This window comes from Paecilomyces variotii, assembly GCF_004022145.1.
Source record: "Paecilomyces variotii strain CBS 101075 chromosome Unknown C8Q69scaffold_7, whole genome shotgun sequence".
NCBI lineage: Eukaryota > Fungi > Ascomycota > Eurotiomycetes > Eurotiales > Thermoascaceae > Paecilomyces > Paecilomyces variotii.
In genome coordinates, this window is record NW_021167146.1 from 237,820 (window position 1) to 250,080 (window position 12,261).

A 12,261-nucleotide genomic window follows, 5' to 3' on the forward strand; every position below is an offset into this window, starting at 1 on the left:
TCCCAGTTCCTCGATATCGATTGTTTACCCCCAGTCTCGGTCACTTTATCTCTAAAGTGATCATCTAAAAACCGCCACCACGTTTTCCACACTCCTCAACTCGTAAGTAGCCCCACGCCCTTCCACGCGGCACAAGTGTGCTGTCTTGGTGTCGATAACGCGCCTCCTCCTGTCTGGCCATTGAGACCTGTGACCTCTTCGAGCCCACGGGAGGCCTATATCGGCTGCTTCTGCTGTCGTTCTCGAGACATTCATCCGCTGACAATGACCTTTTCCAGGCGGCACCACCCGTTCAACGGAAGCCGACGCTCAGCCGCTCGCGGAGGGGCATCGGATTTACCTTACACGCCCTAAACGAGAAAGCACGTCTACTACATACACTTTCTCGATTGATTCGGACGTTGCACAATGGCTCCCCATGCGAATGATGTGGCCAATGGCTCCGTGAACGGGTCGGGTAGCCCCCAAGTCTCTCCTCTCTTTACTGTCGATTCTCCCAACGTGGTCTACAGCGATGATGAAATCAACACTAAGTACGCCTACCACACCACTGAGGTGGTTCGTGTCGACAACAAGTTCGTCGCAAAGCCTAAGACCGACACCTACCACTTCAAGGTCGACAGGAAGGTCGGAAAGGTGGGCATGATGCTCGTTGGTTGGGGTGGAAACAATGGATCCACCGTGACTGCGGGCATCATCGCCAACCGCCGTGGTCTGGCCTGGGATACTCGCGAGGGTAAGCGTGAGGCCAACTACTACGGCTCGGTCGTTATGGGCTCCACGGTCAAGCTTGGAACGGACCCTAAGTCCGGTGAGGAGATCAACATCCCTTTCCACGACCTCCTTCCGATGGTGCACCCCAATGATCTGGTCGTGGGAGGTTGGGATATCAGCTCGCTGAACCTTGCCGACTCCATGGATCGTGCCAAGGTTCTCGAGCCGACCCTGAAGGATCTCGTGCGCAAAGAGATGGCCGAGATGAAGCCCTTGCCTAGCATCTACTACCCTGATTTCATCGCAGCCAATCAGGAGGCCCGTGCCGACAACGTTATCAACGGATCCAAGGCATCCTGGGACCATGTAGAACATCTCCGCAACGATATCCGGTGTGTAAATTCTCCCTGCACAAGCGCGAAGCCTTGCTAACATTAAGTGAACAGTGAGTTCAAGTCTAAGAACGGACTGGACAAGGTCATTGTTCTGTGGACCGCAAACACTGAGCGGTACGCGGATATCGTTCCTGGCGTGAATGACACCGCAGACAACTTGATCAATGCCATCAAGAGCGGCCATGAGGAAGTCTCTCCGTCAACCGTCTTCGCTGTTGCTTCCATCCTGGAGAATGTTCCTTTCATCAATGGCTCTCCCCAGAACACCTTCGTGCCCGGCGCCATTCAACTTGCGGAGAAGCACAACGCCTTCATCGGAGGCGATGACTTTAAGTCCGGTCAGACGAAGATGAAGTCTGCGCTAGTTGACTTCCTGATCAACGCTGGTATCAAACTTACCTCTATCGCCAGCTACAATCACCTGGGCAACAATGATGGAATGAACCTTAGCTCTCAGAAGCAGTTCCGTTCGAAGGAGATTTCCAAGTCCAATGTGGTTGACGATATGGTCGCCGCTAACACTGTTCTTTACAAGAAGGGAGAGCATCCTGACCACACCGTCGTCATCAAGTACATGCCTGCTGTCGGCGATAACAAGCGTGCTCTGGATGAATACTACGCCGAGATCTTCTTGGGGGGCCACCAGACTATCAGTATTTTCAACGTCTGCGAGGATTCTCTCCTGGCCTCTCCCCTGATTATCGACCTAGTCATCATTGCTGAGATGATGACCCGTATCAGCTGGAATGCGGACAGCGAGGATTCCAAGGATTACAAGGGATTCCACAGTGTCTTGAGCATTCTCAGCTATATGCTCAAAGCCCCTCTGACTCCTCCCGGGACCCCTGTTGTCAATGCCTTGGCTAAGCAGCGTAGCGCTCTCACGAACATCTTCCGTGCTTGCGTGGGCCTTCAGCCCGAGTCTGATATGACTCTGGAGCACAAGCTGTTCTGAGCTCGTTACATGCTGATAGCTAGCGTAGTGACTCGATTCTCATAATCGAGCTGTTCACTTCTTGCGGGCTCTCTCTCGGGCTCTCAAAAAGCAGTGTCCCCCTGCATCTACGACGCCCGTCGTAGAAGGTGGTCTTCTCTCTAGTACAACTATAGGTACAGGTCCTTAGTCGCTCTTTTGAATTCAAAGGCAGTACCCTATACATATTGCAAATTCCTGTGCCACAGTAGAACTGAGAATATCCGTAATCCGCCACGTGACCCTGCCTCCGCTCATGGTCCGGATCTCACATCGTAACTAGTCATCCCACATATCTTCAGTCACATCTGAAGTCTGTATGCTTGCCTCATCTATCAACTCAAAACGACACGACGATGGGCCCTGGAGCCACAATTGAACGCTATTTAACACGGGAGAGGAAGCTGGGTTGCAGCACTCCAAAAGTGATCAGTGTTGAGGAATGTCCCGGAGATGATGGAGAAGTTACCAACGCTGTTAATGCATGGCAATCACGTCACGAGTACAAAGACTCGTTGATTGGAAACCTCGATCCAGGGCCCACGAAGGTGAAGATAACCGTTAGAGTGATCAGTATCTACGATGTGTGCGCTTCTCCCCAAAATCAGCGTGCTGCTAAGGGCTACTTCAAGATTCTCGCCAAGGACAATACCGGATCCATCCTAGTATGATTGCCATCTTTACTGACCTTAACAGGGCCTTCATTAATATTGGCCCCAGATCAACCTATGGTATATAAATGCGGAATATAGGATCGGAATCGGCTCGCTTTTGACGATCTGGGCCCCTCATGTGTCCCCAAAGACAACGAAAGTTCAAGACAATCCTGCAAGGCTCACAACTAGTTTATTTCCCGAGCGCGACTCCACTTGCCATGTGACGGTACACCCAGATACATTACTACCGAAAGCTTGCAGGGTACCGGTGGGATACAGAGAAGGCCATTCACCCTCCGGGCTCGTCTCATTAGGAGAGTTACGAGAGTCAGCCAGAAGTGGGCAAGGACCGAGCGTTCTGGTCCTGGTTAAGGTCGTCGGGAATATCACGAGCGGTACGTCTGTGAATGCCTCGTGATAGATTACGACCTAATGCACTTCCTGCAAAGTTACAAATTCCAGAGGACAAACGACGGAGAAGGTCGATATAGGAGTCTGTGACGAATCGGGCGAAGCAATCTTAACGCTCTATGGCATGATGATGCTGTCTTCCAGGAAGTGGACACCATTCTCCACGGTACTCCTTGTGTCTGGGGCTAGATGGAAACCTACTTCACGGCTTTCTACGACGGCAGCAACCACTATAGAAGTAGATCCTGACATACTCGAGGCACAATGGCTTCGCAAGTCACTTCGAAGATTATCGAAGTTCGTCAACCAACAATACACCGAAGATGGTATTGCTATTGCACCCTCACGCACAGTAAGAGGCTAACGTTCATTTTGAGTCTTCGACATTAAGACGTTTGAATCCGCTGTGGTTAAATTAAGATTTACCTTAGCCGATCTCGACGAGTCGTGAGTACTTGATCCTCTGGGTTAGCCACTTGTACGCTGACGATCGAGCCCTCTCGCTCTTTTAGCATTCGGGCCCAGCCTCATGGTGACACTACAAGTTCCATTTACGTATCGTACTCTAACGTGGAACTAGAGACTTATACGGGCTATATGAATCTTATGATAACCGCCGTAAACCTTGTTTCTCTTTACAAGCGTCGAAGGCTATACAACACGGGATGGTCTGTTGTAGCTCTCCCATGGTTACATATTGTGTCTAATCCAAACGCAGCTGTAATATGCCGCTATTTTCAAACTTTCCTACCGCAGCCTGCGGTCAGTGTGGGAAATCTCTGAAGCTCTGGTTGAATCTACAAGTAGTAAGCCAGAGTCTCCCTGAATGGATTCAACCAGACAGTGCATTTTTAGAAAATCTGACTCTTATCTCTGATCCTCCAGATTGGAGCTTTAACCGACGAAACTGGTAACATCTCTAGTTCATATCCATTGTCATATAACATCAATGAAAGATACCAGTCATTTCACAGCATCTCTGGTTCAAAAAATCTCGCTTTTTCACCGATTCTCTGGTCCCGCGAAGCATGGCGTGCTCTCCTAGGTGTCGAACCCGACAAGCTTCTTGCAGACATGGAGTCCCCAGAAGAGGAAATTAGATTTCTCACACTCATACAATCTCATCTACTCTTTCTAAGGATGACTATCATCTTTAAATGGTCGGATCGGTATGGAAAGCTTCTTGTCTGCCGCGTTGTGCCTTGATAGTAATATGCACATCCGTGGCAATAAACTATGATACGGATTACAGACGTTCTGTATCTAGAGGCCTATATACAAGTATACTGCAAGCTCACTCGACTCTACAACGCAATATGTGATATGTGATATGTATTAGCGCTCCAGAATTATGTGTCGGAATACTAATCCTATATATCAATACATTCATTCCCCTTCAGAGGATCCTGTAACGTAGCTACGGTGCCAACTATACTAATGACAGCTCCCTTCGAGAATCTTTTGCCTCCCATGGACATAGCGAATGGGGTCACACGGATACGTCCCACTGACGTCTGCAAGTGCAAGAGAAAGTCTGCCACCGGTTACCCTTCAGGGGCAAAGGCTATACGCTAAGGAAATAAGGTAAAGTAAGAAGATTTGACCTGGGGTACAACAATGTATATTACAAAGTTTAACACATGAAGGAACATTGCGGATATGAAGTTACTGTCGAAGACGACAGTGTTTTATGATATGATTGATTCAAAGGCCGAAGCCCAAACTATGTACTTAAGCCCATGGATTATTATAATACAATATGTCCTTTCGTGAAAGGGTGAAATACCGTCCGCGCTGTGCCGTCAAGGGTATTGTCGAATCGAAGTAAAGAAAAGAACTCCTGCTGTAAGCCATCCAATAACCATCAATCGCGCCCATCCTCTTCCACGACACCCGATCCGCAACCCCTCAGCTTAGTCCTTGGCTGGTTTCTGCGCTATGATACGATAACTCGTGGTAGCCAGTCGCATGTTATCCATCTTGATGAACGCCAGCCCATCCAAGCAGAAACGGTTAATCAACGTCTTGAAATGGTGTGGAATGAGATGCAGTTTTACAAGACCGAGAATGAGCTGACGCATTGCTCGGAAGTAGCCGTCAACAGTATCGATCAGCGGTGCTTGCAGGCCATCAATACTGGCGTTATCAGACTTGAGCACCTCGAAGCCAGCGTCTCTTAGGGCTTTCTCCAAGCTCTCGGGAGTAGGGGTCCCCACCGCGCCGATTAGCGGCTTCACACGGCGCATGAGCTCGGCATGTTCGGGATTCTGGGGATCATACGCTGGCAAGCTGACCCAATCAAGCAAGGAGATCTTTGCGCCGGGCTTGACCACGCGGAAGACCTCGCGGAAGAGGGCGGGAATGTCCTTGCATAAACTAAGGGCTTGGATCTGGTAGAAGGCGTCGAAACTCTCGTCCTGGAAGGGGAGCGGCAGGTTGTTGAAATCTTGGACGACGAAGTTATTAGGAATGCCGCGCTCCTCGTTGAAACTCTGTGCCTGGGCGATCTGATTAGGGTCGATATTCAATCCAGTAACGTGGGCTCCCGAATAGCGTGCCATGTGCGCTGCCACACGGCCACGACCGCAACCTAGATCCAATACCCTGTCGCCGGGTTTCAAGCCGATATCTTGAGCTATGGACTCCTCATACAGCAATTGGTTCTCGAGCACTGTCGCTTTCCGGCTCATCCAAGGTGGGATATACATCTTTTCGACATCGCCCAGGGCGCAGAGATGATTGAGGACCCCATAGTACGCCTTGAGGCAGTCCCCGACCTTTTCCTGATAATCATTCCCCAGAACCTCGATCATCTGTTTTTCGTTTGACCAATCTAGATTGTAGATGACGTAGGATGCCATGAAGTCATCCACTTGCTTCGGCGTCAGCCCCTGTAGATATCTGAAGGCGGACCAGAATGTTTTCCACCGCTTGGAGGCCGCCGAGTGCTTTAGGTCCGCCTTGCCATGTCGCGCACGAGGTAAGTCTGTCGCGAACTTCTGCTTTTCATTCGCAACATCGTCTAGCGAACTATTACTCTCGGAGCTCCGCCCAAGTTGGCGTGTGGCCGGGAGTGTCTGGGATGCCATGCGGGCGAGAGCTGGGGGCGAAGAAGCCAACGGTGCTTGCGTGTGAGATTGGGAGCTGAACCCATTAGATACAAGCAGCGACTAGAGGAGGGGGCCCGGTGTCCCATTTATAAGCATGATCGGAGATATCTGGATCCTGTCAGGAATTTCGCGGAGGGCGCCTCTTTGGCTGTGGCCCGCTGACTAACGTCGTTATTATTCACCAGTTCGCCTTCTAGTTTTACTCTAGATCAGCTCGATCGCGAGCCACTGATTCTGCTTATGGATACGACCTGGACGGGGCTTTTTCCACAGAAGCTACACCCTGGACGGCAGCGGACGGGATAGTCAGGATGGAATCCCAAGTTGCTACTGGTAGAACACGATTACTCAATGCGGAGACCGGATGACCCGGGCTTGGCAGGGCCGGGCCGATCAGTACAAGTGATTTTCTTTTTTTCTCTTCTTTTTTTTTTTTTTTTTTTTTTTTTTGCTTAAAGGATTTGCGGAATGTCGCCGCTATAGAGTATCTATAGCTGGTTTAGTGTGAGTCTGTAAGGAAGTGAAGCAAATCCGGCGCCATGCCCGGGCCGCTGAGGATGCCGATGCGCCGAATTTCGATCGATCCGGATAAAAACTTGGTTTCCCTGGCCTTGTGCAGGGTTGGGGCTACATTATTATGATTTGTCATTTTCAATAGCGAGAGTAAGTAATTTAACTATCTATCTATTCACAATTGGGGGCGGACGAGGTCTGACATGAGCCTTTGTCAGGCATGGTTCTTCTTGTTTGCAATCAGTATTATTATATATTATTACTCCGTATTCTCCGTTGTTTGTTCTCTTACTTATGTCTCGTGGTGCTGATCTGCTGATCTTAATCTTCGACAAGGACCGCTTAAGCTACCTAGATCATGCAGCTATGTATCACGGTGAGGTCTTTGAGACCCTAGTTGGATCGGGTGCGGGGAAGTTCATTCCACGCACCGAGTGAAATGAAGAAACGGTGAGAGCTGTTCCCATCAAAATACAACGTAAAATGGGTCTGGAATGCACCATTGTGGATGCAACTATGAATATGGGCTCACTTATCCTTGTACAGTCGATAATCTAGCCAGTCATCGTGCTCGGCTATTGACCTCAAAGCGTGTCGTTGAGATTATATATGATGTCAAAAGAGTCAGCTGAGAACGGACAGCTTAGTCCCTCTCTTTCCAACTAGGTGCATATAAAGCGATACCATACCGCATAGTCGACTGTCAAAGCTCCTGCATCCATCTTATGATCTTATATCCGGGTGAGGTCATGGCATTGACTCTCCGGAAGTCACTTGAGACTCTCAACGGTTATATATTTACGCTGCGCTACCCCGGAACTAGGTAGTTATGCGTTCCTTTTGATCCCAACAAAGTGTGACAAGACAGCTTTTATAGGGGCGCGATCTGGTCGACCTACACTCTTCGATCTAGTCTAATGTATATCTACGCTGGTGCTATTATCAACAGTTCAGTTTGTCTTCTGTCGAGACGTACTATTGGGTCGACGTGTGAGTTGAGAACTATATGAAGTTTTGAGTTTTGAGATGTCTCAGGAAGCTCACATTTCTGGCCATCTTTATCGTTTTTAAGGTTATTGTTAGAGGCATGCCGTATGTTGTCTACAGTACAAGCCTGGATTATTGCGCTTCGATCACAATCACTCTATCTACAACTATTGGGATGTAGAGTATAACACAACATACCATAGCATACCCATAGTGTTCAATAATAATGAGTCGTCGACAACGAAGCCACGACGGACCGAGTTTCCGAACCTGGCGGATCTTAGCGACCGAGAGAGGCGAGACTGCGAGAGGCGTTTTTTTGCTGCTTTGCCGATCGCCGAATCCGTCATCTGGAAAATGTTCCGAGCTGCCGGGGCAACGGTCCGCTAAGTAATCGCGACTTAACTTGCGATCGGATTTTGCCTCTATGACTCGAGTAACAGTCGGATCGTTTGCCCCCGGTTGAAGTCAAGGGGAATCATGCGATGTTACGATGCAATTTTGTTGACTTCTGAGTCGGCTTTCAAGTCAGGGTATTCGGGAAATCTCGATAGCCACGGGGTGGAACACGGTACGGGGCAAGTAGATTGAGATTGAAAAGAGGCCCCTTAATCCTATAAACGGCCGTTAACATACCGCGTGAAACTCTATCTATTGGCCGAGCTAGGGTGCGCTTCGATGAAGAAGGGAAGTATATCCGCGCTTACCAGCTGCAGGATAAATACGTGTGGCATTATTATTTTCAGAGCTCCATGCCGATACTGTAGAACTAATCCAGTCGAAAAAGGAAAGAGAAGACCCTCTGGGATATTATTGCTTCGAGACCACAGTCCCATGAAATATGGTCGAGATGTTCTGCTTTCAAGGACACTAATTTTTGTCAGCGTTCTTCGGTATTTAGGCTATTAACCTGCGTGGAGTACGGAGTAACGTATAATTTCAAGACGAACCATTGTGGACCATAAAGACCCATCGTCCGCTGAAGTTGCTGTTCGGGCCTCGGCTTTCTCTCCGGTAAATCTGTTCCTATGCTTTGCTCGAATATATATCGTCCATGTCATAATAATGTCCCAGGTACCGTACAGTACTAGTCGACAAATGAATGAGATTAAAGAGAACCGGGGGCCCTTTCCTCACTCCTTTGAAGTTTGCAGCCACTTCTCAGTAGACGAAGTGAGAAAATGAATACCGAAGAGGCTTTCCCCACTGTTAGTTATCTTATGCTGTAACACAAATATACCTTCTTAGTACCAGAAGTTCCTCTATGTTTTCTGTGTGACCTGAAGTTCTTCTCTCCAACGCTTATTATACTACTGAGTCTATCCTAGCTCGAGTATCGTCTCGATAATAACCTCCTGCTGCTCAATTATATAATTCTATATTCATCTTGTTTTATGTCGTACAAATGAGATGTTAACCGTTTGAAGGGTTCACCTAATGATATCCCCTTCCTCATATCCCATTTTCCGGTAGCGTTGATGCTCTCTCCATAGCATTGTACCTATTTAACATCTGGTATGATCAGCAACCTTATATATATACCGCTTACACGTTTATAATTTTCAGATTCTCAAGGACACGGAATGTCCCCTCAACGCATAAGTTCCTCTCAGAAACCAACTGAGGATCTCTGCTGTGTTACATCCAGTTATCGACTCATGATTATTTCTCGTACTTTTCGCCGAAAAAGTGTGGTGGAAGAAATGAAGCTCGCGGATTCATGGCTTTGTCCTTATCTCGTTTACTCCACCGTACTCTCGACTATATATGAGATTACACAAATGGCTGCTCATATTCGTTCTTTGTTCTGCGTGCGTTGGTGGCGATGTGTCACAGAAACAAAGAAGCCATTGAGCAGCACTTTGCAGAGATGAACCTATCGACACTAACTGTTTACTACAACTGCTTCCTCGATGATTGAGTATCCACAAGGGAAAACTAATCCACTCGATAGCTCAAAACTTTCTTTGTCTTTGTCGATTATGTCTCCATAGGTTCAAATGCCGCCTCTTCCTGTATAAAGCTCCAGAAGTTTCTTATTTTTACTATTTGCATTTGGACGTATAAACAATCTAATAGCAAAAGAGACTCTTCTTATCATCATCGTCAAACAAATCAGTCGCTGTTATAAAAATGACCATGATATCCTTCCTGTTCATCCTTTCGGCCTGGTTATCTGCCTTCTCCATGGTATCAGCTACCGTATGCACTTCCTCTCACCTAAAATCCAGATGGATGCAAGGCTTAGTTACTGACAGTTATGGATATAGCCAACCGCGGGTGGTGCTTCCAACACTACTGGGTCATCAGTTAGTAGTCAAGCTACCAACGACGACGGTACAGATGACCGCGGTGGCCTCCTTCACTTAGGAGTTGACGGTGTTCTGCGCAACTTCGATGATGACTGGAATGTCGTCTCTTACAAGCAGCTCAGTCCGGACGAGATTACCCGCATGCTCCGGAGCCTCTCCTACGATGACGAGACAAACAAAGAGCTGGTGGAGACCTTTAGGGGTGTGGACGGCCGCACCGTTACGGACGAGAATGCGCTCTTGCATCCTGACGAAGACGCTATGCCAGTATGGGCTCCGAATTCGAAGCACGGCGACCAGCGAGAAGTGGACAATTCACAGTCTACATCCACGAACACTAAGGCGTTAAGTAGCAGAGGAGAGGGAAGACATAAACATAAACCTCCTCCTCTACCGTTCCCCGGCTCGCCCAAGCTCCCCAACCCGCTGAACTGCATGACATACAGGTGTAGGAGGCCGGATGATTGTCTGCTGTACAATCACATGTACCATGCCGAATGTTACTCTTGCATCATACCGGCTCATCAGAACCAGGGACGTTGCAGTAGCTAGTACTAGGACGACCTATTCTAAGATCTCTCTTTCAATAACACAAGGGGCTGTCTCGATGATGTTCTACCTCTATCTAGCACTTCATTTGCTTGCACTTCTATTTCGGTATCGTTTGTCGCCTGATTTTCGGAATCTCCTCCATCTGCTCCTGTGTGAAGTACATCCTGGAAAAGAAGTAACTGTCAGAGATATATCAGACCCAAATGAAGTGCCAAGCGACGATATGATATTCGTTTTCTGCTAATAGATTGTGGCCCCGATTGCAAGCTTGACTCGACAAGATTAAAACACTTACTTTCTCCGAGGATAATGCGATTATGTAGCTAATATCGTACTAGAAAAAGGAGCGAATATGATCGTGTGCACGTAAGCATGAACCGAACAGAAACCAGCACCGTCCTTTGGGTGTTTTTTAATATTCCATATTCATTTCAACGATATTTTTTAATGTCTTTTTAACAATAATCACGCATATGAAACATAAGAAGAGGCAATCAGTGACCATGTTCCCTGACCTTATCTTGCAGTCCTGTCCTATTACAGGAAATTGCCAACCCATTTTCGACATCTGGAATGTTACATCGATGCATAAAGATTGAAGAATAGGGGCCCCCAGTTGCGTCTGTTTGTTCGATACGGCAAATCTGAATGCCTTTATACTAGGAATTGGAGTACACCTAGCCGATACCTGCAGGTATAGAGTTTCATGCACTGGCTCCCCTAATGTCTAGTTGAGAGATCTATTCTCCAATACAATTTCTAGTTAGCGGTGAAAGGTTTCGAGATATTTTTTCTACTTGACTTTTTCTACTTGATTCAATAAGCCACTTCTGACGGACAACACACTCTCAATCAGTGCAAACCTTAGTGGAAGCGAGGGGACGAAAATGAATGTTTAGCAGAGGATCGTCAATGCTGCCTTGGACCACCAGTGACAGGGCTATCTAGCCTCTAGTTTGATAGCTTGAGTCTTGATCAGATATGTGAAGTTTACTCCTATGTAGTTGTTTACCTAGTTACCCTAAAGTAGTAAATAGAGGGATTTCGCAGCGTAATTTTGGAGCAGTAGGATCCCTTATATGGGAAGGTTCGTGCCTTGGCATGAAAATACGCCAACCCCTTATGGATAGTTCGCCGTTCTCCACTTCCTCTAGCGTCTGGTTTTACGCCGTATCTTGAAGCATCCGAACGGCAGTCGTTGGAGCATTGCATCTAAAGAGGGATACTTTATTTGGTATAGACTGCTAGCCTAAGGCCAACATTAAGTCAGTTTATAATGTTAGATCGCCGCACCTCTAATATTCAGCGATATTCAAGGAATTTGGTATAATAACCCCCCTTTTAAGCTTATTTTACCTTCCTAAAGTATTCTAAATAATAAATATTAGTATATCCTTTTAAAAAATCATTATAATTATCCCTTTTTATAGGAATATTTAAGGTAATTAGCCTTTAGCGATAAAATCCTACTTAACGTTAGTGACAGCTCAGTTATTGATGATTAATCTATTATTAATCAGTAATTGTTTTTCAAAAGCTTCAAAAATTGCTTACTAGTTCAGCGCCATCAATGGGTCAAGCTTTACTTATTAAAGGAACCTACCCCCCACTATCCTCCTACGCCTGGACGAGCTGCGA

The 12,261-nt window shown here is 47.3% G+C and overlaps 4 protein-coding genes across 4 annotated transcripts; 3 read left to right on the plus strand and 1 right to left on the minus strand.

Annotated features, from left to right (window-relative positions):
• Positions 1-11: 11 nt before the first annotated feature.
• On the plus strand, positions 12-2,302 carry C8Q69DRAFT_290131 (putative myo-inositol-phosphate synthase). The gene is made up of 3 exons (XM_028627007.1): positions 12-102; positions 279-1,106; positions 1,161-2,302. Exons 2-3 carry the CDS (start codon positions 409-411, stop codon positions 2,062-2,064), a joined length of 1,602 nt encoding a protein of 533 aa, XP_028484004.1. The 5' UTR covers positions 12-102; positions 279-408; the 3' UTR covers positions 2,065-2,302.
• C8Q69DRAFT_469942 (hypothetical protein) lies at positions 2,279-4,757 on the plus strand. The gene is made up of 8 exons (XM_028630797.1): positions 2,279-2,747; positions 2,803-3,133; positions 3,188-3,475; positions 3,527-3,596; positions 3,662-3,681; positions 3,730-3,817; positions 3,868-3,955; positions 4,035-4,757. The coding sequence occupies exons 1-8, from the start codon at positions 2,439-2,441 to the stop codon at positions 4,353-4,355; spliced, it is 1,515 nt and encodes a 504-aa protein (XP_028484005.1). The 5' UTR covers positions 2,279-2,438; the 3' UTR covers positions 4,356-4,757.
• On the minus strand, positions 4,758-6,701 carry C8Q69DRAFT_469959 (S-adenosyl-methionine-sterol-C methyltransferase). The gene has a single exon (XM_028630798.1). The coding sequence runs from the start codon at positions 6,236-6,238 to the stop codon at positions 5,063-5,065; it is 1,176 nt and encodes a 391-aa protein (XP_028484006.1). The 5' UTR covers positions 6,239-6,701; the 3' UTR covers positions 4,758-5,062.
• Positions 6,702-9,892: 3,191 nt separating this feature from the next.
• C8Q69DRAFT_507743 (hypothetical protein) lies at positions 9,893-10,623 on the plus strand (the record flags this gene model as incomplete). Its single annotated transcript, XM_028632915.1, has 2 exons — positions 9,893-9,961; positions 10,030-10,623. The coding sequence occupies 2 exons, from the start codon at positions 9,893-9,895 to the stop codon at positions 10,621-10,623; spliced, it is 663 nt and encodes a 220-aa protein (XP_028484007.1).
• Positions 10,624-12,261: the final 1,638 nt, after the last annotated feature.